The 22,949-nt window shown below is 38.7% G+C and overlaps 1 protein-coding gene across 4 annotated transcripts in view; it reads left to right on the top strand.

The window, feature by feature from the left end:
• Positions 1–22,503, top strand: part of TET2 (tet methylcytosine dioxygenase 2) — a 116,896-nt gene extending 94,393 nt beyond the window's left edge. For 2 of the 4 annotated variants that reach the window (XM_070609394.1, XM_008531365.2), the window contains 5 exons: positions 3,107–3,257; positions 5,179–5,268; positions 15,034–15,171; positions 17,530–17,884; positions 19,848–22,503. In XM_070609394.1, coding sequence (XP_070465495.1) covers positions 3,107–3,257; positions 5,179–5,268; positions 15,034–15,171; positions 17,530–17,884; positions 19,848–21,346 — 2,233 coding nt within the window. In that variant the 3' untranslated portion in view covers positions 21,347–22,503. Of the gene's footprint in view, positions 1–3,106; positions 3,258–5,178; positions 5,269–15,033; positions 15,172–17,529; positions 17,885–19,847 lie in introns of those variants that run through there. The other 2 variants (XR_011537304.1, XR_011537303.1) reach the window with 2 other exon arrangements.
• The last annotated feature ends 446 nt before the right edge of the window (positions 22,504–22,949 follow it).

Raw genomic sequence — 22,949 nt, 5'->3', positions numbered from 1 at the left:
AGCCATATATGAGAAGGCCAAAACTGACATCATACTCAACAATCAAAAGCTGAAAGCTTTTCCTCTAAGATCAGGAACAAGACGAGGATGCCCACTCACCACTTTTATGCAACATTCTACTGGAAATCCCAGCCAGAGCAATGAGGCAAGAAAAAAAAAGAAGCAGCATCCAAATTGGAAAGAGAGAAGTAAAACCACCACTATTTGCAGATGACATGGTGTTAAATATAGAAAACCCTAAAGACTTCACCAAAAATCTGTTAGAACCAATAAACAAATTCAGTAAAGTTGCAGGATACGACATTAATATACAAAAATCAGTTGCATTTCTGTACACTAACAATGAACTAACAGAAATTAAGAAAACAATCCTATTCACAATAGCATCAAAAAGAATAAAACCTCTAGGAATAAATTTAACTAAGGAGGTAAAAGATCTGTATGTGGAAAACTGTAAGACATTGATGAAAAGATATTGAAGAAGACGCAAATAAATGGAAAGATATTACATGTACATAGCCTGGGAGAATTAATATTGTTAAAAATATCCACATTACCCAAAGCAATCTACAGATTAATGCAATCCCTATCAAATTTCCAATGGCATTTTTCACAGTAATAGAAAAACAATCCTAAAATTCATATGGAAACACAAAAGACCCCAAATAGTCAAAGCAATCTCAAGAATGAAGAACAAAGCTAGAGTCATCACAATTTCTGATTGCAAACTATATTGCAAAGCTGTAGTAATCAAAACAGTATGGTACTGATGTCAGAACAGACACATAGATCAATGGAACAAAATACAGAGCCCGGAAATAAACCCATGCAAATATGTTCAATTAATTTTTCACAAAGGAGCCAATACTATACAATGGGGGAAGGACCACCTCTTCAACAAATGGTGATAGGAAATCTGCATATCACATGCAGAAGAATGAAACTGGCACACTCTTACACCACACACAAAAATCAGCTCAAAATAGGTTAACGTCTTGAACATAAGGCCCAAAACTATAAAACTCCTAGAAGAAAACATAGGAGGTAAGCTTCTTGATGTTGGTCTTGACAATGATTTTTTGAATTTGACACCAAAAGCAAAGGCAACAAAAGCGAAATAAACAAATGTGACTGCATCAAATTGAAAAATTTCTGCGCAGCAAAGGAAACCATCAACAAAATGAAAAGACAACCTATGGAATGGGAGAAAATATTTGCAAACCACGTATCCAATAAGAGGTTAGTATCCAAAATATACAAGGAACTCATACAACTGAATAGCAAGAAAGCAAATAACCCAATTAAATTGGGCAAAGGACTTGAATAGACATTTTTACAAAGAGCAAACAGGTACGTGAAGGGTGCTCAGCGTCACTGATCATCAGGGAAATGCAAATCAAAACCACAATGAGGTATCATCTCACACCTGTTAGGTCGTCTGCTATCAAAAAGACAAGAGGTAACAAATGCCGGCGAGAATGTGGAGAAAAGGGAACCCTTGTGCACTGTTGGTGAGAACGTAAACTGACACAGCTGTTAAGGAAAACAGTATGGCAGTTCTTCAAAAAATTTAAAATATGACTACCATATGATCCAGCAATTCCACTTCAGGGTATATAACCAAAGGAATTGAAATCAGGATCTCGAAGAGATATCTGCACTCCAGTTTCATTGCAGCGTTATTCACAATAACCAAGGTGTGGAGACAACCAAAGTGTCCATCAACAGATGAAGAGTAAAGATGATGTGCTATGTGTATATTCACACACACACCCAAGAATATTATTCAACCTTACACAAAGGAAATCCTCCCATTTGCAACAACACAAGATGAACCTGGAGGGTATTACGTGAAATAAGTGACTTATTAAGTGAAATAAGTAAGACAGAGAAAGACAAATACTGCACGGAGTCACTTATATGTGGAATCGAAAACAAACAAAAGTTGAGCACTTAGAATAGAAAAGTGGTTGTGAGAGGCGGGGGGCGGGGTGTCGGGGAAATGAAAAGAGGTTGGTGGAAGGGTACACTCTTTCAGTTACAAGATGAATAAGATCTGAGGATCTAGTGTATAACATGGTGACTCTAGTTCCTAACATTGTATCGTACAATAGAAATTTGCTAAAAGAGTGGAACTTAAATGTTCTTTCCCAAAAAAAGATACCTATGTGAGGTGATGGCTGTGTTCATTAACTGCCTGGGGGCATCCTTTCACAATGGATGCATGTATCACATCATCGCGTTGTACACTTTAAATATCTTACCATTTTATTTGTCAGTTGTACCTCAATAAAGCTGAAAAAATACCTACTGAATATTGTTTTCCTAGTAGGTTGTTTTATCGTGTTTTGTTTTTTGGTTTCTTTGTTACTTTGTTTATTGCCCTTAGGATATATCTGACTTGAGCTGTAAAGTCTCAATACTGTATTTTAGCCAAAAACTAGAAAGCACTGAAAGGCCCATCAGTGGGAGAAGGGTTAATTTCTGGCATATTCGTATGATGGAAAACTGTACTTGATGAATAACGTACAGCTACACGCAACCATATGAGTGGGTGTCCCAAACAGTGTTGAAGAAAAACAGCAAGACCCAAATAAGCTTATATGGTATGATTCCAAATACATGTATGAGTGTGTTTAGTATAGTGTGTGTGTGTGCATTCTATTATATATAGTATCAAAGTAGGCAAATCTATCTGTCTATATAAATATACAAAACTCATCTCCTCTGGTAGAAGTGACTGTTGGGGGGAAATGCCTGGGAGGAGGTACAAGAGGAGATTTGGGCACAGACATGTGTTTTGTTTCTTAGTTTGGATGCTACTTACTCAGGCATGCTTCATATATCAGCATTTGCAAGCTGTACAATTATGTGCACTTTTCTATGTATGTATTATACTATAATGAAAAGTTTGTTTAAATTGTGATTTAAAGTCAGTTGAACTAGTTCCTTTCTGATGTGGTTACGGCACAGCTTGATATAGAGTTAGAGTAGACTTCTTTTAAAACTAATTTGTGCTCATTTTTACATGCGGATGCCAGAGTTTGCGATTGGTAGCCTAGATAATGCCAGCCATAGCCATGAATTCGGTCCTTTGATTTCTCAGGAGAACCTGTGCCTGTCAAGGGCTGGACCCAGACACGTGTGGTGCCTCCTTCTCCTTTGGTTGTTCTTGGAGCATGTACTACAATGGATGTAAGTTTGCCAGAAGCAAGATCCCAAGAAAATTTAAGCTGCTTGTGGATGACCCAAAAGAGGTTTGTTTACTTCCTGATGTATAATCTCTTTATTTTTCATGGAGAATTAATGAGCATAGATGAAGTGAACAATATGACGTACTCCGTCACACTTTCATTAACAAGATTACAGATGAGTCAACAAAATTTTGCCTAAACTGGAGTCACATTATAATATTTTATAAAGTTAACATAATAATCATGTGATAACAAAGTAATAGATAAAGTTTGAACAACATAAGTTCTTCATACCTATGGCCTTTCATATTTATTCATTTTTATGTTAATTCCAGAGTTTTAAACAGCTGTCACTTCAGTATTAAAACTAAATGTTAACGCTTATGTGTTAAAATTATCATCTTTTGAACTTGAATTATAGAAGTCATGTTCATTACTGCAATGATCAGAAAAGACCATTTCTAGTCACATTTTCATACCATGAGATTTGATAGTTTAAAGTTACCGTAATGAACACATTCAAGTAATCAAAATATATTTAGATTTTAACATAAAAGTGTAATGGAAATAAATGAACATTGATTTCTCATTGAATTCACTGGTTTTTTGTCTTTTCTCTAGAATACATATTTCTCAAAATATAACTTACAGATTGGTATCAAATTTAAAACTTTTAGGTAGCATGTGTTCTAGAGTGTACTAATTGAATAATCAGAAAACCTCAGTATATTCAGCATTTAGATATGACCAAATTTTTAGTGACTATGCATCTTATAATTATCTTTCAAATTTTAAATGCAATTGAAATATACAGTTATACTGTGGATATTATAATATTGATATGTCCCTCTAAATAAAACTTGTTAGCTTTGTTGTTTGTGACTATAATAGTAACTAGCAGTTTAATAAAGTGCAAAAACTCTTGAAATCACAATATAAATTTTTTTCATAGGATTACAGTATTGTTAATAAACTATATTACTTAAACATGCTAGATGTCCTCTTTTCATCGGGAAAAAACACAAATATTTAGTAAACCTAATGAAGACTAGCACCTTTGCATGCTGTCAGCCACTTTAATTTTCCACACTGGAGAGCTTTCTCACTGCTATTTCATAAATGTTTACCATTCCAACCATGTTTCATGTAAACCAGATCCGGGGGATGGCTAGTGCCGTCTCCCCTCAGGTGGGCAGGAGGACTGCACTCAGAAACCTTACCTCCTAAACTACGAACCAGTACATCTCTGCCGGCGATTCTGTCTCCTAAGATTTTTAGAGAAATAGTAATATGAAATGAGAGCTTCTAAGTATGAACAGCAACTGGGTATTATCACCTACCATTTTAAAAAGCAATATTACTTGGAAAATCTGTTCCTTATGGGAAGAAGGCAGTGCAACTGAACATTTTTCCTTTCAAGTAAGCCTTACAAAGTTCTTTGTATATACCACATTCTAGGTCTGAGAATTTTATCTATATTTGAAGCATCTAGTAAGTGGAGAGATCATTTCAAATTTTGAAGTACTATTTTTATAAACATTTAAAAATATAAAGATTGCAAATAGACCAATTAAGCCAAATGAATCCTTTCAATAGCTCATCTTCCTTGGAAGCTCATTGGAGAGGGAGTGGAGAATGTGACCTCTTTAAGACCAGATGGCTTCATTCTCCTAACCCTGCTATTAGCATGGGCTTATATTCATAAACTGTCAAATATTTGCATGCAAAGTAGAAAATTGATTAATCTGATGAAATACCAAAGAGCTAGATATTTAATAGCACATACAAATATAGGTGATATATGGTCTATAATTTTCACTTAGAAATAGTCATGTTAAGATGCTTTAGTTATTTAATAAGAAAGACACTATACATTATGTTTTGGATCCAAGATGTAGGGGGAAAATGTCTAACTGACAGCCTCTCTCACATACAGAGATAATTGATTTAGAATTTAATATGTAGAATTATTCGTTTTATACAGGAAGAGAAACTGGAGTCTCATTTACAAAACTTATCCACTCTTATGGCACCAACGTACAAGAAACTTGCACCTGATGCATATAATAATCAGGTAAGTTTAAATAATTATTGACAATGATCGAAACAGTTCACTTGCTCATTATTGATGACCGACCTACCTACTTCCAAAACTATTTTTGAAGAAATGCTCCTCCTTTATTTGTCTAACTTTGTCTCTCCCGAATTGTCGAAGCCACTGCAGTGTTCTGTTTCTGGGATATGAAAGTTACACCATCCAAAAGAGCATAGTTTTGGTCTTTTAAATCTGTAAAGATAATGAGCTTTTAAGGCTCACAAGCTGTTTCTATCTATTAATCTTGTTCTCCTATAGATAATTTTGTCTCTATAAGCAGAATCCAGGAATTAATTAAAATTATGTGGCCCAAACTATAGGTTCTAATTATCTACAACTGTTTCCACAGAAAGTCTATACGTATACAGCTATGGGTGTACTAATTTGTTAAGTGCACATACCTGAGTCCAGATATGACCGATCTGGCTGGATCCTTTTCTCTATTCTTGGCCTTGGCTCCATGAACTAAGCAAAACTATTTCTTCCCTGTTTTAACAGTGTGTTCTAGACTGTGCCTGTCTAGAAGGCTGAGTAGCTGGTTCAGAAGTGCTCAGGAAGCAGGCAAAAGAGCGTAGAGTCTCCTCTGCTTCAGTAGTGTCAACATAACAGCATTACATGAAAACCTGATCTGAACCAGATGCTGTGTTTAATCTCTGCGGACATAAAGAGGAACAGTGTAGCCTCTCTGTCTTCAGGAATTCCTTCTGTAGAGGAGACACGGATATGTAAAATACCATTACAGAAGAACACAGTAACAGCTACGGTAGAGGTGTGCACACATCTCTGAGGGAAGAGAAAGATTCTTCCTGAGTGTAGAGTATAAATGTAAGGTCAGAGACGGCCTTGGAGGCCATGCAAAGAGCTGTGGACTTTCTCCTGTAGGTGAGAGCACTGCCACGGGGGGCTTTTAGTGTATGTTGGGGGTGGGGGAGGGTGAAGTGATTTAATTTAAAAGGTCACTCAACAAGCCAAATAAATGAAACATAGCTTAGATTAGTGTAAGATTAAATTAAAGAAGAAGTAAGCTATTGTAGTCTTTGGGCAAGAGATATAAAGTCCTAAATTAAAGAAATGTCAGTAGTGATGGAGAAAAGGAAATAAGAATGTGAAATATTTGAGGTGGAACTTACAGAACTCAGTGTTGGATTTAAGGATGAGCGAAAGACAGAATTTGAGGATCCACCAAATTTCTGGTTTGGACAGGTGGTTCTGTTAACTGGTGACAGGAATCAGTAAGGGAAAGTAAGTTTGGGGGAGAGAAGGGGAAGATGATAAATTTCATTTTGGATATGCTGGTTTGACCTATTTCTAGGATAATTAGATGGAAAGTCAGGAGAAAAATCCAGACTAGCGCTGTAGATTTGGGAGTTATCAAAATGCAGGAAGTAGTTGAAGTTGAATACATAGAAGTGAATGCAGTTTTTCAGAGTGGAGATTCTAAAGAGGAGGAGGGCTAAATGATGCACTCTGGATCACAGCCACATTTTGGGGGTGCGTATAGGAAGAGAAACCAGTGAAGCAAGTGCTGGGTAGAAGCGGTTAAAGATTTAAGGGAAGAGGGAAACTGACAGGTGGGGGAAAGCTGGAGGCGACGAGAAGTCATGCAGGGCAGAGTGCACAGCAGCAGGGCACATGGACTTGTGAAGGGCACTGCATTTGCAGACATTGTCGCTGGCTTAATAACATGGAAGACTCCAGTGGGATTAGATCAGTGTACGTGACAGAGACGGACAGGGGACCAATCCTAATCAATGATTTAGCTCCTCTTGTTTCCATTGTGGGCTTCAATACTTTCCCCACCCAAACCTCAATATATATATTTTTATTGGGAGCAAAGGAGCCAAATTTAATAATGATGGTCTGTTTATAAGTTGTTTTATGTCACAACTTAGGGTTTTAGAAATATATGTGAATGTCTATAAAAGTTATTTTAAATGCTGTTAATAATAGTGGGATTAATAGCTATTTTACAACCTTACCTATTTTACTATCACAGAAAAGTATAAAGAATGCTTTGGTACTGTTGTAAAATAATTCTAGGTGAGAAACACAATAAATCAAGCGATGAAGATAAGAAAATGAATTGAAGATATTAAATGTCACTAGATTTCAACTTTGGCCATTTTCTGTTGACTGAATTTTTTTATAGGTATATTAATCAAATGGGCTTAGCTGGGGAAAGGGACAGAACAACAAAGCATTGATCTTCTTTTTAATCCTGTTATTCTTATTATAGACTGTCTCATACACACCTGGTTTTCTAAGCATTTATATTCTACTTAGTAGATTTTGTTTGGAGTGTTTCATGCATTTCCCAAATCTGAAATGCCCAAAATTTCTAAGTTATAACAGGATGATTAGGTATAATTTCTTAGGTGTGTTTCAGTGTTTATACGAGCATAAATGTGTAGGTGTACTAATCAATGGGCGCAAAGTTTCGGCTAAGCAAAGTGAACAAGCTCTGGAGATCTGCTGCACAGCGTCTGTACCTGTAGTCGACAATAACGTATCAGACACTTAAAAACTTGTTAAAAGGGTAGGTCTCAAGTTAAGTGTTCTTACCACAATAAATTAAATATATACATACATTCATACATTAAAAATAGGTGTAATGGGGCCGGCCTGGTGGTGCAGTGGTTAAGTTCACACGTTCTGCTTCAGCATCCCAAGGTTCACTGGTTCAGATCCCGGATGCGGACATGGCACTGCTTGGCAAGTCATGCTGTGGTAGGAATCCCACACATAAAGTAGAGGAAGATGAGCATGAATGTTAGCTCAGGGCCCGTCTTCCTCAGCAAAAACAGGAGGATTGGCCTCAGATGTTAGCTCAGGGCTGATCTTCCTCAAAAAAAAAATAATTTAAAAAATAAAATAGGTGTAATGTCTATATAAATTAAATCAACTAATGGCTATGAATGGATGTGGTGTTTTTTATATTGCATGGTAGGTACTATTGGTAATGTTCATCCATATGTCTTGATAGAGTTTAAAAATCCAAAAAACAGCCATGTGATCTTTCCACACAATATATGGGAAGACCTTTTGAGGTTATAGGTGCTGTCAAAACCTACCATTTGATCTTTGCCTCCTTCCCTCAACTGAATAAAATATCTTTATGTCTCATATCTGAATGTTCTTCCTTGCTTTACTTCTTGATTTCATAGTCAAAGTCTTATTGCTAAAGTTAAGCTTCATTGGGTCTTCATAGTATATCTTCTGTCAACCCCGTGGACTTAGAACATAGGTTTTCTCAATTTAAACGTTTTTTTCTTTATATCTATCCAGTAGACTCATTTTTGCTCTGCTTTTTCTATTATCATCTTACCATTAAACTTTAGGGCTGAATTAGCAGGTTCAGATCTCAAAATCATGTGCTTGCATCAGATGTGGAGATGACATTTTTAGACCAATGCTGTCCAAGAAAACTTCCTATGACAGTGGAAATATTCTCTGTCTACACTGTGCAGCACAACAGCTGCCAGCCACACGTGGTTATCGAGTGCTCGATATGTGGCCAGTGTAATCAAGTTAATGAATTTTTATTTTAATTTAATAGATTTAATTAGCCACATGTGGCTAGTGGCTACCATATTGAACAGCACAGCTTTACACCCTCAGAAAGCCATGCACTTAGATTGTCTTCCAGACATGGAGATGTCTCTCCAGTAATCCATTCACAAACCCCTTCATGGTGTTTCTTGTGAGATAGCCTAAGTCTGTCTAATGATCAACTAGATTTTGTACACATTTTTATTCAAGGAACAGAATGAAGTGATCTAGAACACGGCATGGACTAAACAGTCACAAACCACACAGCTATGTGGTCATACAGTGGTCAACACCATCACTTTCTTTTGACCAGAGTCTTATAAGTTTCAGTATATAAATATGCTATGTGAACCTGATGGTAAATAATATTCAAGTCATCAAAAACTTTATCAAGTTGTGAGTTCAGCTTCTAGCCATGACAGATTAACAGGGACTGGATTTACTTTCACATATTAAAAAAAAACAACAACAGAATATATGAAACAATGGCTTTTAGACATAGGACAATAAGAACCACAAGATAGTAACACTGTCTTGGAGGAAGGAAATGAAAAAGGTGAACCTATGATTACCTGAGCTTACTTCCAAAAAATGAAGAGCACGATAGGCTCAGGGCAGGGAGGGGGAACCCAAACAGACCCCAGGGTTATCTCCGTGTGAAGGAGACTAAGTTCAGAATTTGGGGAAGCCAAGGTGCTAGAATTCACCATTCAGAGTACCAGAGAGGAGAGCGCTTCATTGAGAAGAGCTTCAGAGATCTGTAGAGGGTTCTGCTTGCGTCGTCAGCTGAGTACTGAACAGTGCGTGCATGTGAAGAGATCACCAAGGCTGTGGAAGGAGCCATCAAAAGGAATAGGCAGGGGCTGGCCCCGTGGCCAAGTGGTTAAGTTCACACGCTCTGCTTCAGCAGCCTGAGATTCTCCAGTCTGGATCCTGGGCACGGACCAACACACCACTCATCAAGCCATGCCATGGCAGCATCCCCCATAGAACTAGAACCACTTACAACTAGGATATACAACTACATGCTGGGGCTTTGAGGAGGAAAAAAAAGAGAAAGATTGGCAACAGATGTTAGCTCAGGGCCACTCTTCTTCACCAAAAAACATACCTTAAAAAAAAAAAAGAAAAAAAAAGAGGAACAGGAGGAACAACCCCTTGATTCCATACACAACTGGACTAGTTCTTGTTAATAACATGCAGAAGGAAAAGACCTCCTAGCAGACAAGATATCAAGTAGGGTATTCAGAATTTTACGGCCTTGGTACAGAAGTAGATTAGGCTGTTCTGGTCCAAACTAGAAATGGTTACAGTCAAGACTTGAAAGGATCAAGCTGATTCCAATAACTTAACAGCATCCCAAAACAAAATTTTTTTTAAAATCCCACAGACAACAAGGTAAAATTTACAATGTCTAGCATCCCATCAAAACTCACCAAGCATACAAAGAAATAAGAAACTGTGACCCATCATGAAGAAGGAGGAAAAAAACAACCAATAGAAATAGTTCCAGAAATGACATGTGATAAGAATATGGAGACAAGGACATTAAAATAGTTCTCATACATATATTCCATTTATTCAGGACAACAGAGGAAGTATGAGCATGATAAAGAAAGCTAAGAAGATATCAAGAAGACCCACATTGAATTTATAGAGATGAAAAATATATGTCTGGATAAAAAATATGCTAGTTGGAATTAATTCCAGAAGATTAGTGGACTTGAATACATAGCAGTAGAAATGTTCCAATGTGCAATAAAGAGAAAAGGCAAAATGAAAAAAATGAATAGATCAAAGGCCTCTGAGACAATATTATTACACTAATATATGTGTAATTGGAGTCCCAGAAGGAGGTAGGGTACTGAAAAGTATTTAAAGAAATGGTCACAATTTTTTCAAATTTGTTCAAAACTGTCAACCCATTGATCCCAGAAACTCATCAAGCCCCAACCAGGGGGGTAGGGGAAGACTTGAAGAAAACCAGATAAAGGCACATTGAAATCAGTTTGCTTAAAGTCAGTGATAAAGAGAAAATGCAAAAAGCAGATGGAGAAAAAAATGGCATAGTACATATAGTGAAGAAAACGATAATAAACACAAGAGACTTCATGTCAGAGGAAAATACAAGAAAGAGGATAGAGGAGAAACATATTTAAAGTATTGAAAGATTTATTTTCACATATACAAAAGCTGAAATAATTTACCACCAGCGACTAACACTTCAAACATGTTAAAGAAAGCGCTCCAGTAGAAAGAAAATGACATCAGATAGAAATCTGGATTGACTAAAAGGAAGGAAAACATCATAAATACTAGGTATGTGAGTAAAAAGACTTTCTTTATCTAAAAATTTCTTTAAAAGATAATTTGCTATTTTAAAAAATATATTAACAATGTACTTTGAGGTTTCTAATGTAATAGTAATGTAATAATGCTATTTTAAAAAATATATTAGCAATGTACTTTGAGGTTTCTAATGTAATAGTAATGTAATAATGAAATAGCACAGAGGCTGGGGGATTGGAAGAATACTGTTGTAAGGTTCTTGCGCAGAGAGTGGTGGAATACTACTTGGATGTGTAGACTGTGAAAAGTTAAAGAGTACGCTGTAGATCTTAAAGCAAGCAGCCACTAAAAAACAGTGTATAGCTAATGCACCAGTAAAAAGATGAAAATGGAATCAACCAAAAAAATTTTTAAAAATATGGAACCATAAAAAAGATAAGACAAATATAAAACAAATAGCAAGATGGTATATTTAATCCCAACCATATCAAAAACCCCATTAAATGGAAATGGTTTTTAACACTCCCAATTAAAAGGGAGAGCTTGTGATACTGAATAATCACATCGATACTGAACAATTGTGATGTTGAAAAAAGCAAGAACCAAGAAATATCATGCTAATATAAATCAAAAGAAAGCTGGAATGATTATATTAACAACAGACAAAGTAGATTTCATAGCAAAGAATATTATAAAGTATAAAGAGGATCCTTTAATATGATAATAAAGATAAAAGGGTCAATTCAAGAGAACATGATAATCCTAACTATGCATGCATCTAACTATGCAGAGCTTCAAATTTTATTAAACAAAAACTGATAGAACCAAACAAATTAATGCATCCACAATTATAGTCAGAGATTTCAATACATCTCTCTCAATAACTGTTGGAACAAGCAGACAAAAAAGCAGTAAGGAGAGAGGAGATTTGAACAACACTTTTATCCAACTTGACCTTATTGGCATGTCCAGAACTCGCCACCCAACAGAATTAACATTTTCAAGGGTACAAGGATGAATTACCAAGATAGATTATATTCTGGGTCATTAAACTAGTATCAATAAATGTAAAAGCTTTAAAGTATGTTCTGTGACCACAATGAAATCAAATTAAATCAAAAATCTGTACCAGAAGGATACCTACAAAATCCTTAAATATCTGGAAACTGATCAACGTATTTCTAATGACCTATTGGCCAAAGAATAAATCACAAGGGAAATTAGAAGGTATTTCACACTGAATGAAAATGAAGACATAACATTGAAATTAGTGGGATGGAGCTATAAAGCCTTGCTTAGAGAGACACTTAAAGCATTGAACACTTATAGTAGAAAAATATAAAGGCTCAAATCAATGATCTATGCTTCTAACCTAAGGAACTTGGGAAAGGAGAGCAATTTTAGCCCTGAAAGGCAGAAGGAAGATAAATAAAAATAAGCAAATAAACCAATGAAATAGAATACAGAAAACAAGAGAATAAATCAATGAAACCAAAATCTGGTACTTTGAGTCAATTCCAACAGGAAAAAAGAGAAGACAAATCACCAATGTCAAGAATTAGAGATGAGACATCACTACAGATCCTACAGACATTAAAAGAAAAATAAAGACATATTATTAAAACCTTATGCCAGTAAATTCAACAACTTAGATGAAATGGGCAGAGTCCTTGAAAAAACACAAATTACCACAGTTTTCTAAAGAAAAAGATAAATAACATGAATAGTCCTATACTATTAAAGAAATTGATTTGTAGTTAAAAGCTTTACCAAAAAGAAAATTCCAAGCCAGATGATTTTCCTGCCAAATTTGACCCATTATTTAAGGAAGAAATAATAACAATTCAATGGAAACTCTTCTAGAAAATAGAAAATGAGTAAACACTTACCAACCCATTCTTTGAGGCTGGAAATATCCTGATACTAGAACCAGACAAAGGCATTAAAGAAAAAGAAAACTATAGTCCAATGGTCTTCATAAATATTAATGTGAAACTTCTTAACAAAATTTTAGCAAATTAGATGGGACAGTGTGTAAAATGGATAATATATCATGACCAGATGGAATTTATTTCAGGAATGCTTGGTTCATTTAACATCAAAAATCAATCACCATATTAACCAGCATAACGGGGAAAATATTTGATTATCTCAATAGATAGAGAAAAGCATTTGACAAAATTCAACATCCATAGAAGGGAACTTTCTCAGCCTGATAAAGAGCATAGATGAAAAACCTAAAGCTACCATCATACTTAATGGTGAAAGACTGAATACTTTACTCCTAAGATTAGGAACAAGACAAGGATGTCCATTCTCACCACTGCTATTTAACATCTAACTGGAAATTTTAGTGCAGTAGGCAAGAAAAAGAGATGAAAAGCATACAGAGTGGATAGGAAGAAATAAAACTTAGTTGCAGACAACATGCTTGTCTACATAGAAAGTCCCAAAAAATATACAAAAATATCTTTGAACTAATAAATGGTTTAGCAAAGTTGCAAAATACAAAAATCAATTGTATTTCTATATACTAACAGTAAACAATTAAAATTGAAATGAAAATGAAGAGCAATTAAAATAGCATCAGAAATATGGAATTCTTAGGCATACGTTTGACAAGAATGTACAAGACCTGTGCACTGAAAACTGCAAAACATTGCTGAGAGAAATTCTAGAAGACCTAAATATCTGGAGAGCTATACCACGTTCATGGATCAAAAGACTATATATTGCTAAGATGTCAGTATTCCCCAAATTAATCAATGGATTCAATAATGACATATCAGAATCTTACCAGATGTTTTAAAGGAATTAACAAGGCAATTCTAAAATATATAGAAAGAAATGCAAAGGACCTGGAATAGTCAAATAGTTTTTTTAAAAAAAGAGCAGAATTTGATGATTTATACTCCCTGATTTTAAGATTTACTAAAAATCTGTATTTACTCGTAATCAAGACAGCTGGTATTGGCATATATATACATACATACAGGCGCACACCAACACACCATAATATACCAAAAGATCAAAATAGAGAGTCCAGAAATAGATCCAGTATGTATGGTCAATTGATTTTCAACAAAGACAATTCAATGAGGAAAGAATAATCTTTTTACCCCATAGTGTTTGAACTGCTGGATAGCCATATGGAAAAAAATTAACTGTGACTCCTAACCTCACACCACACGTAAGAATTAACTCAAAATGGATCCATTTATATAAAATTCTAGAAAATGCAAAGTAATCGGTAGCGACAGAAAGCAGATCAGTAGTTGCCTGGGAACAAAGGAGAGGCATGAATTATAAAGGAGTATGGGAAAACTTCTGGGAGTGATGGATATATACATTATTTTGATTGTGGCAATGGTTTGATGTATACATATGTCAAAATGCATTAAATGGTATGTATTTAATGTAAGTCAGTTAGACCTCAATAACACTCTAAAATGAAAACTCTACCATGTCAAGGTACATGTTCTATTTTGTGTCACTCTGCTGTATTTCTGGATAGAAAATATACAGGTTTTTTTTTTTTTTTTTTGAGGAAGATTAGCCCTGAGCTAACTGCTGCCAATCCTCCTCTTTTTGCTGAGGAAGACTGGCCCTGAGCTAACATCCGTGCCCATCTTCCTCTACTTTATATGTGGGACGCCTACCACAGCATGGCGTGCCAAGTGGTGCCATGTCCACACCTGGGATCAGAGACAGCGAACCCCAGGCTTCCGAAGTGGAACGTGCGAACTTAACTGCTGTGCCACTCGACCACCCCCTGCAGTGTTTTTTAAAGTCCTAATAGCCTAAATACTAAGGAGTCTTTTTGACCTTCAACGCACAGGCCTTATACTTCTTTGAGAATCTCAAATGCCTAAGTTCTTACCACTAGCGCACACTTTTATTTTTCAGATCGAATATGAACACAGAGCACCAGAGTGCCGTCTGGGTCTGAAGGAGGGCCGTCCATTCTCAGGGGTCACTGCCTGTCTGGACTTCTGTGCCCACGCCCACAGAGACCTGCACAACATGCAGAACGGCAGCACCTTGGTAAGTGGGCCGAGGGCAGATTGGCAGCACGTGTTGTTGAAGAGTGGCGGGCTGCAAGTTACAGCATCTGGTTGGAGCAGCATGTTCTCTGCAGGTGTCGTGCCCGACGGTGTTTTCATGAATGAAGTGCTGTTGCAACGTGACCTTGTTTGGCAGAACTAGTATTCTCATAAAAGGTTGGCACGTTAGTGGAAAACTGTGTTGACAAGCACATGAAAATCATGGAAATTCCTGGTGCTAGTCTAAACCAGTGACTATGCATTGCCAGCGACAATTAGCTGCCCAAAAAACCCTTCAAAATTCAGTATCAGATATCTGGTAGGTTATAGTCAGTTAAGCACAAGGCCATATACAAGCCAAGATGCCAACTCACCTTCCAGAGACAAGTATAAATGAAAAATGCATCGTCATTGTCAGAGTCACCACTGTAAAATGTTCCAAGTGCGAAAAAGCCCATTGTGACAGCATATGACAGTGGGTGAAATGGACTGGGCCTTAGAATTGGAGGCTGGTAAAGGGAGAAAAGGGATCTGGTCCCAGGGTGGAGCAACATCCCACACTGACGGATCCTAGGGTGAGGCTTTGTGTACAGAGGGATGCTCCAAAGGGAGATAAAGAATCAAAAAGTTCACTTGAGGAAACTATAAGTTAATAACCTAATGAGTCATCAACATGGATGTAGGTGAGTTGAGGAAGATGATCAATAAGACTTAAGATGAAGGCTAGAAGACAGACACTAAAGTGATGTTCTAGGGCAGAAAACAATTTGAGGAGGCAGTAGACAGTAGTGGAAGTGATTTGAAGCTGCTGTGAAGTGTTTGTTGAGAATCAGAAGGTATTGGTTTAATGGTCTAGACCAGGGCCGGAAAAGTTCTCTATTAAAGGCAAGATAGTAAATATTTTAGGCTTTGCAGTCTGCGTAGGGTCTCTGTCACATTGTTTGGGGTTTTTTAATAAGAAATTCTTTAAAAATGGAAAAGCCATTTTTAGTTCTCAGCCATACAAAACCAGGCTGTGAGGCAGGTTGGCCTCGCGTCTTAGCTTGCTGACTTCTGATCCAGGGTTGTCATCCGCAAGATCTAAACCTGTCACTCATCGTGGATGGAGCCCTGCTCATCATTAGGAGGGCTCTGCTAGATTCTGGGAAGTAGAAGGTAGCTGGCGCTCTTGCAGGTCCTGAGGATGACCACGTTTCACTCCAGCAAGGTGATGGAGAGAGGGCAGAGGGTGAGAAGGATGACTCGAACGGAGGGGAGTTTGCCCCGATGGGTCACGGGTGCTGTGAGGTGACAGGGAGAGCAGCGCTGGATGAGGACGACCGCGTAGGGGTGAATTGGCGTGGGAAGAGGTAACGTGCTCAGAGACGAGGATTTGGAAGACTCTTATGTGTAAGAAGTGAAAACTCGTTTTAATGCCATCTCATGTTAAACTTATTTATAAAGGTAAGTCTGTTATAATCACAAACACATTCCTTTCAAGAGTATCTTCCAGTGATTTTATATTACCTTAGGTTTTAAATAACCATGGTCACATTTTCTCCGTTAATCAAAAATACTAAATACTAAAGGCTAGTATTTTAAAACCAACAAATAATCTTTCATCAAAACCAATATGATTTTGGCTAACAAGAGAAAAAAGTGCCCTTAAATTATCAAAGCAACAGAAGGAGCTTTCTTCCCTTTTCAGGATACTGCCTCGTAAGGAGGGATATTTCAGAGGAGAAATGAGAGAGAAGAGACACAAGTCAGCTAGATCTAACAGAGCACGGAGAAGGAGGGGGAGGGGAGAAACAGGGTCAGGTTACATGTGACCTGTGCCAGCTGAGTCTTCAATGTCCCGTTATTGAGATTTCACTTTGGGATCTTGTGGAAGTTTCCTAAGCACACTGAATGAGAGTTAGGCACGAGGAAAGGTGTGAAATTTCTCTGTGTACAAAAGTACAAGACCAGGTGAGCGTGATGTTACCAAACAGAGGCAGCCATTTGGTGGAAGAAACTCTTGGCCTCATGTTGAAGAGCTTCGCAGGTGCGTTTGAAGTGTAAGGAGGGGGAGACTCCTTCCCTCAGGGTCAGAAATGTCTGTGAAGAAGAGAGTCACCGCAGGTCACAGTTCCTGACAGACTCAGAAACGTCAACATGAACTCGTCTATCCCCCAGTACCGTGTTGACACAACCTTCGTTAACCATGGGCAGGAGTGGTTTTATGGTGACAGGCACGTCACTAATCTGGTCCAGTTGCCACCACTACAAATCTAAATCCTGAGAGGGAGAAAGACACACACACACACACACACAGAGGAACACACCCACTCTTCCTCTGGACAGAAACTGAGGCTGTCCTGTCTCCCTTCCCTACCAGGTGTGCACCCTCACTAGGGAAGACAATCGAGAAATTGGAGGCAAGCCCGAGGACGAGCAGCTCCACGTTCTGCCTCTCTACAAAGTCTCTGATGTGGATGAGTTTGGGAGTGTGGAGGCGCAGGAGGAGAAAAAACGGAATGGTGCCATCCAGGTACTGAGTTCTTTTCGGCGGAAAGTCAGGATGTTACCGGAGCCAGTCAAGACGTGCCGACAAAGGAAACTAGAAGCCAAGAAAGCTGCAGCTGAGAAGCTTTCCTCTCTGGAGAGCAGCGCAAACAAGAACGAGAAGGAAAAGCCAGCCTTACCTCGTACTAAGCAGACTGAAAATGGAAGCCAGACTAAACAGTTGGCAGGTAAACTTAACGGGACGCGTTGTGGAGACGCGTGCCATATGACACTTATGTTAAAAACGAAAGGCATTAATTTTGGAAGGTTACATTCAATCACGGTCTTAGTTCTGTACCAGAACCTTCTCTCCAGTAGCAGGGGCCAGGCTTTGCTCTTGGAGGTGACAATGAGACATTGCACCATCGACCCCAGCTTGATGGAGAAGTTTTGATTTTATTCTGTAATGAATGGCAAAGTTTTGTGATAGGTGGTGAGTGATATGGTGGAACTAGTGTTAATCTAGCAATAGTGGTTAAGCCAGATTAGAGCTAGAGGAGATGCAGAAGAGACACAGCTGCGATACACCGAGAGTGAGGTCACGAGAGCTTGAAGGAGGTGGTAGCAATGAAGAGTTAGCAAAAAAGGTAGAAGAGAATTCTTCCAAAATAAATATCAATACATTGGTGACAAAACTTTGGAATGAAGGAGAATAAAAATTTAAGGATGACAACAAAGTTTTAAGCCTAGATAATCAAAACAGTACTATTTATTGAAATAAGAAGTTTGAAATAGGATTTATGGGGGCAGAGGCGAGAACACGATTTCTTTCCTCATTGATACTGAGTCTCAGGTTTAGCAAGGGGATCCACATGTAGTTATCTCACAAGCTTGTAGCCATCAAAATAGATCACATCTACAGCAGGAGCAGGAGGGCATTATTTATCAATACTAAGTTGATGTTTTCTTTGCAAATCCCTTGCTTTATGTCTGCAGTTAATACTGTAAAAAAATCATACAATGTAATGTCTGTATCCAAATTTTAGAGCTGGTATTGGCCAGGTCATTATCAAAAGAAAAATGTATATCTTTTAAGTTTAGTGCACCAATTTGCTTACAACCAACCATCTTTGCTTCACAAAGTCAAATTCCCCTACTGATTTTTCAAAGCTCAGAGAAACTAATTTAGAATAATATGCTAAAGATGGTTAATCAATATTTGTTGACTGGTTGACTCACACTAAGAGAGGTAAACCCTGTTCTCTCCCCGGCAGCTCCTTTGAGCGGGCCGTAAAGTGAAATCGGATGGAACTTTGCCTCTGGCCCCATCTAACTGGTGTCCGCAATAACCGTTCCGATTCTCAGGACTGCCAAGGCAGCTCCATTTATTCTTATCTCATATTACTTTTTTTTTTAAGTGAGGTCATGAAACAGAAGTATGACTTTTAACAGTTTCACTTACAAAGCTGAAATTTTCTTTCAAGTTTTATTGGCAACTGTATAAACTTCCTTTCAGGTAAGTGTGCTAATGAAATAGGGCTTGCCAATTATCTAAGATGCTTTGGGTGTTTAAATGAATGTCATTCTTTTTCTCATAGCATTGCTGAATCTTCCATAACAAATTTCATCCTGCTTTATTTTAACTATTTAACAAACTTTATGGCATGCCAGGCAATGGAGAAATGAGGTGAAACAAGCCATGGTTCCTTCCCTCAGGAACTACTTTGCAGTGGGCTGAGGAGGGGACAAAAATGGATACTTACAGTACATTATGACTGTCACTTATCCGACTTAGGTTTGCAGTGGGTATCACAACGCACTGGAAGACGAGGTCAGGAAGGGACCACTGTGCCCAGGCAGGGCAGGGGATGGGGTGGAGGGAGGAGGGCCCTTCAGGCAGGCAGTGGAGCACACTCAAAGCACAGAAGCTCCAGAGGATGTGATGCTCACGATGAAATGGCTTCTGGATGTTCTTACATGTTTCTTCACTTACCAGATTGTACTACTATAAGCTCCGTCATTTTATTTCTAATGCTGTAGGCACAAAAAATTTTGCCAGACAGCAATCAGAACCCTGACTTTGCTCTTGTCCTTTTCTGATGGGTTGTGTAATCCTGGTGGTGGTCCTCATGTACATTTAAGCATCTCACCAGCTTTCATAAAATGCTCATCAGGCGTGTTTGTCCCTGCTCTCTCTTGTCCTGTCCACAGAACTTTTGCGACTTTCAGGACCAGTCATGCAGCAGCCCCAGCAGCCCCAGCAGCCCCCGCCCCACTCCCAACCCCAGCAACTACAGAAGCAGCCCCCGCAGCCGCAGCCCCCGCAGCCGCAGCGACCCCAGCAGCCCCTGCAGCCACTGCATCACCCCTTGACCACTGACCCTCAGTCAGAGCCTGTCAACTCTTACTCTTCTGGATCCTCCAATCTGTACATAAGACGGTCCCATCCAGTTAGTCCTTATCCAAGCTCGTCGCACACTTCAGATCTTTATGGAGGCACCAACCCTCTCAACCTCTATTCCACCTCCTCCCAAGCTGCAGCTTCATATTTGAATTCCTCTAGTCCCATGAACCCTTATCCTGGGCTTTTGAATCAGAATAACCAGCATCCATCATATCAATGCAATGGAAACGTATCAATGGACACCTGCTCCCTGTATCTGGGTTCCTATTCTTCCCAGTCTCAGCCCATGGATCTGTATAGGTATCCAAACCAAGACCCTCTCTCTAAGCTGAATCTACCACCCATCCATACACTTTACCAGCCGAGGTTGGGAAGTAGCCAGAGTTTTACTTCTAAGTACTTAGGTAATGGAAACCAAAGCGTGCAGGGAGGCGCCTTCAGCAATTGTACGATTAGAGCGAACACACACCATGCGGGGACGTTCCCTCCTTATTCCACTCCTGAGATGGATGGCCACTGCATGGGAGCTGCTGCCAGATTGCCGCCCAATCTGAGCAATCCAAGCATAGACTATACAAACGATGAACACAACCCATCTTCTCACATCATCCATAACTACAGTGCAGCTCCGAGCTTGTTCAACAGCTCTCTTCATGCCCTGCATCTCCAGAACCAGGAGAACCACATGCTTGCCCACACAGCTCTTGGGTTATCTAAGATGCTTCCAGCTCTTAACCATGATAGGACTGCCTCTGTCCAAGAAGGCTTACACAAATTACCGGATGACAGCAGTCAAGAAAAGCAGCCTTCTGCCGCCGAGGACAATGACGAGGTCTGGTCAGACAGCGAGCAGAGCTTTTTGGATCCTGACATCGGGGGAGTGGCAGTGGCTCCAACTCACGGGTCAATTCTCATCGAGTGTGCGAAGCGAGAGCTTCATGCCACGACCCCTTTAAAGAACCCCAACAGGAACCACCCCACCAGGATCTCACTTGTCTTTTACCAGCACAAGAGCATGAATGAGCCAAAGCATGGCTTGGCGCTCTGGGAAGCCAAAATGGCCGAAAAAGCCCGCGAGAAAGAGGAAGAGTGTGAGAAGTATGGCCCAGACTACGTGCCTCAGAAAACCCATGGCAAAAAAGTGAAACGGGAGCCCTCTGAGCCGCATGAATCTTCCGAGCCCACTTACCTGCGCTTCATCAAGTCCCTCACGGAGAGGACCATGTCCGTGACCACAGACTCCACCGTAACCACATCTCCATATGCCTTCACTCGGGTCACAGGGCCGTACAACAGATACATATGACGTCGCCCCTTGTGTTGGTTACCTCATGTGAAAAGACCACAACCAGCCTGTCCGTAGTGTACTTCTCATGACATGGGCAGTGGGGGAAGGACACGGTGTTCACGACAAATGTGGTGGGAAGAACCTCAGCTCACCAGCAAAAACAGAGGTCATCTTACCATAGCACTTATTTCCACTGAGTCCTGAGTGGCCACAGGTGGCATCTGGGTAAAAGACCAAAGCATTCTATGCCAGAAGAAGGTGGGGAAGAAAGTGTTGCACAATTTACGCTTCTAAACACTGGTTCTATTATCCGACAAGGTGATGTGTGAAGGTGACTTTCTTCCCCCTACAGCTCCACACATCTGTGACCACTTTTAATAATACAAGTTTGCATAGTCATGGAACACAAATCAAACAAGTACTGTAGTATTACAGTGGCAGGAATTTTAACATACCATCTGGTGCTGAACATATGATGTATTGAAATACTGGAATTATGGCTTTTTAACATGCAGTTTTTACTGTAATCTTAATATTAACTTTTATTTATCAAAATAGCTACAGGAAGCATAAATGAATAGACAGCAAAACACTGAATTTGTTTGGATGTTCTAAGAAATGGTGCTAAGAAAATGGTGTCTTTAACAGTTGAAAATTTAATGCCTTTATATCATCAAGATGCTATCAGTGTACTGCAATGCCCTTGATAATAGGGTATCTTTTCATCCAAGTTTTTATCATAATTACCTATTCTTACACAAGCTTAGTTTTTAAAATGTGGACATTGCAAAGGCCTCTGGATTTTGCTCATCCAGTGCAGTCCTCGTAGGACATTAAACATATCTATGTACATATCTACACACACATATGTATATGTGCACACACGTGTATGTATAGATATCTTAAATGGTGTTTTAGAAGCACTTTGTCTACCTAAGCTTGGACAACTTGAACAATGCTAAGGTACTGAGACGTTTAAAAGAAAAGTTTACTTTCATTTTAGAATGCAAAGTTGATTTTTTTTAAGGAAACAAGGAAAGCTTTTAAAATATTTTTGCTTTTAGCCATGCATCTGCTGATGAGCAATATGTCCATTTTTAATACAGCCAGTTACATCCAAAACGGGGCTTACTGGATTCAAGGGAATACATTAGTCCACAAAACACACGTTCTCTGGTGCTCATCTCACATGCTATACTGTAAAATGGTTTTATACAAAATTGTATGACAAGTTCATTGCTCAAATACGTAGAGGTTCAAGAATTTTCTGTTAACTGCAGGTAATAATCAACCGCATGCTACAGACTCAGCAAAGCTAGTTCACTTCAGCTGATGCTATTTTTTGGATCTGTATGCTCGTCAGCGAACCGAGTGGCAGTCTGCCTTTGTGTTGGTAATTGTACATTGTGATGTTGTCATTTCTTAGCTTAAGTGTCCTCTTTACCAGGAAGATTGAGCAGACGGATGCCCGCATAAGAGGAATAAACAGGGTTAGTTCCATGTGAATCTGTTAATTAAAAAAAAGGCAGCTGGTTTGCTGTGGTGGTTTTAAATCATTAATTTGTATAAAGAAGTGAAAGAGATGTATAGTAAGTAAATTAAATTGTAAACAAAACTTTTT

Source organism: Equus przewalskii, chromosome 2 (genome assembly GCF_037783145.1).
Source record: "Equus przewalskii isolate Varuska chromosome 2, EquPr2, whole genome shotgun sequence".
NCBI classification, from domain to species: Eukaryota; Metazoa; Chordata; class Mammalia; order Perissodactyla; family Equidae; genus Equus; species Equus przewalskii.
This window is presented reverse-complemented; position numbering and strand designations above follow the sequence as displayed.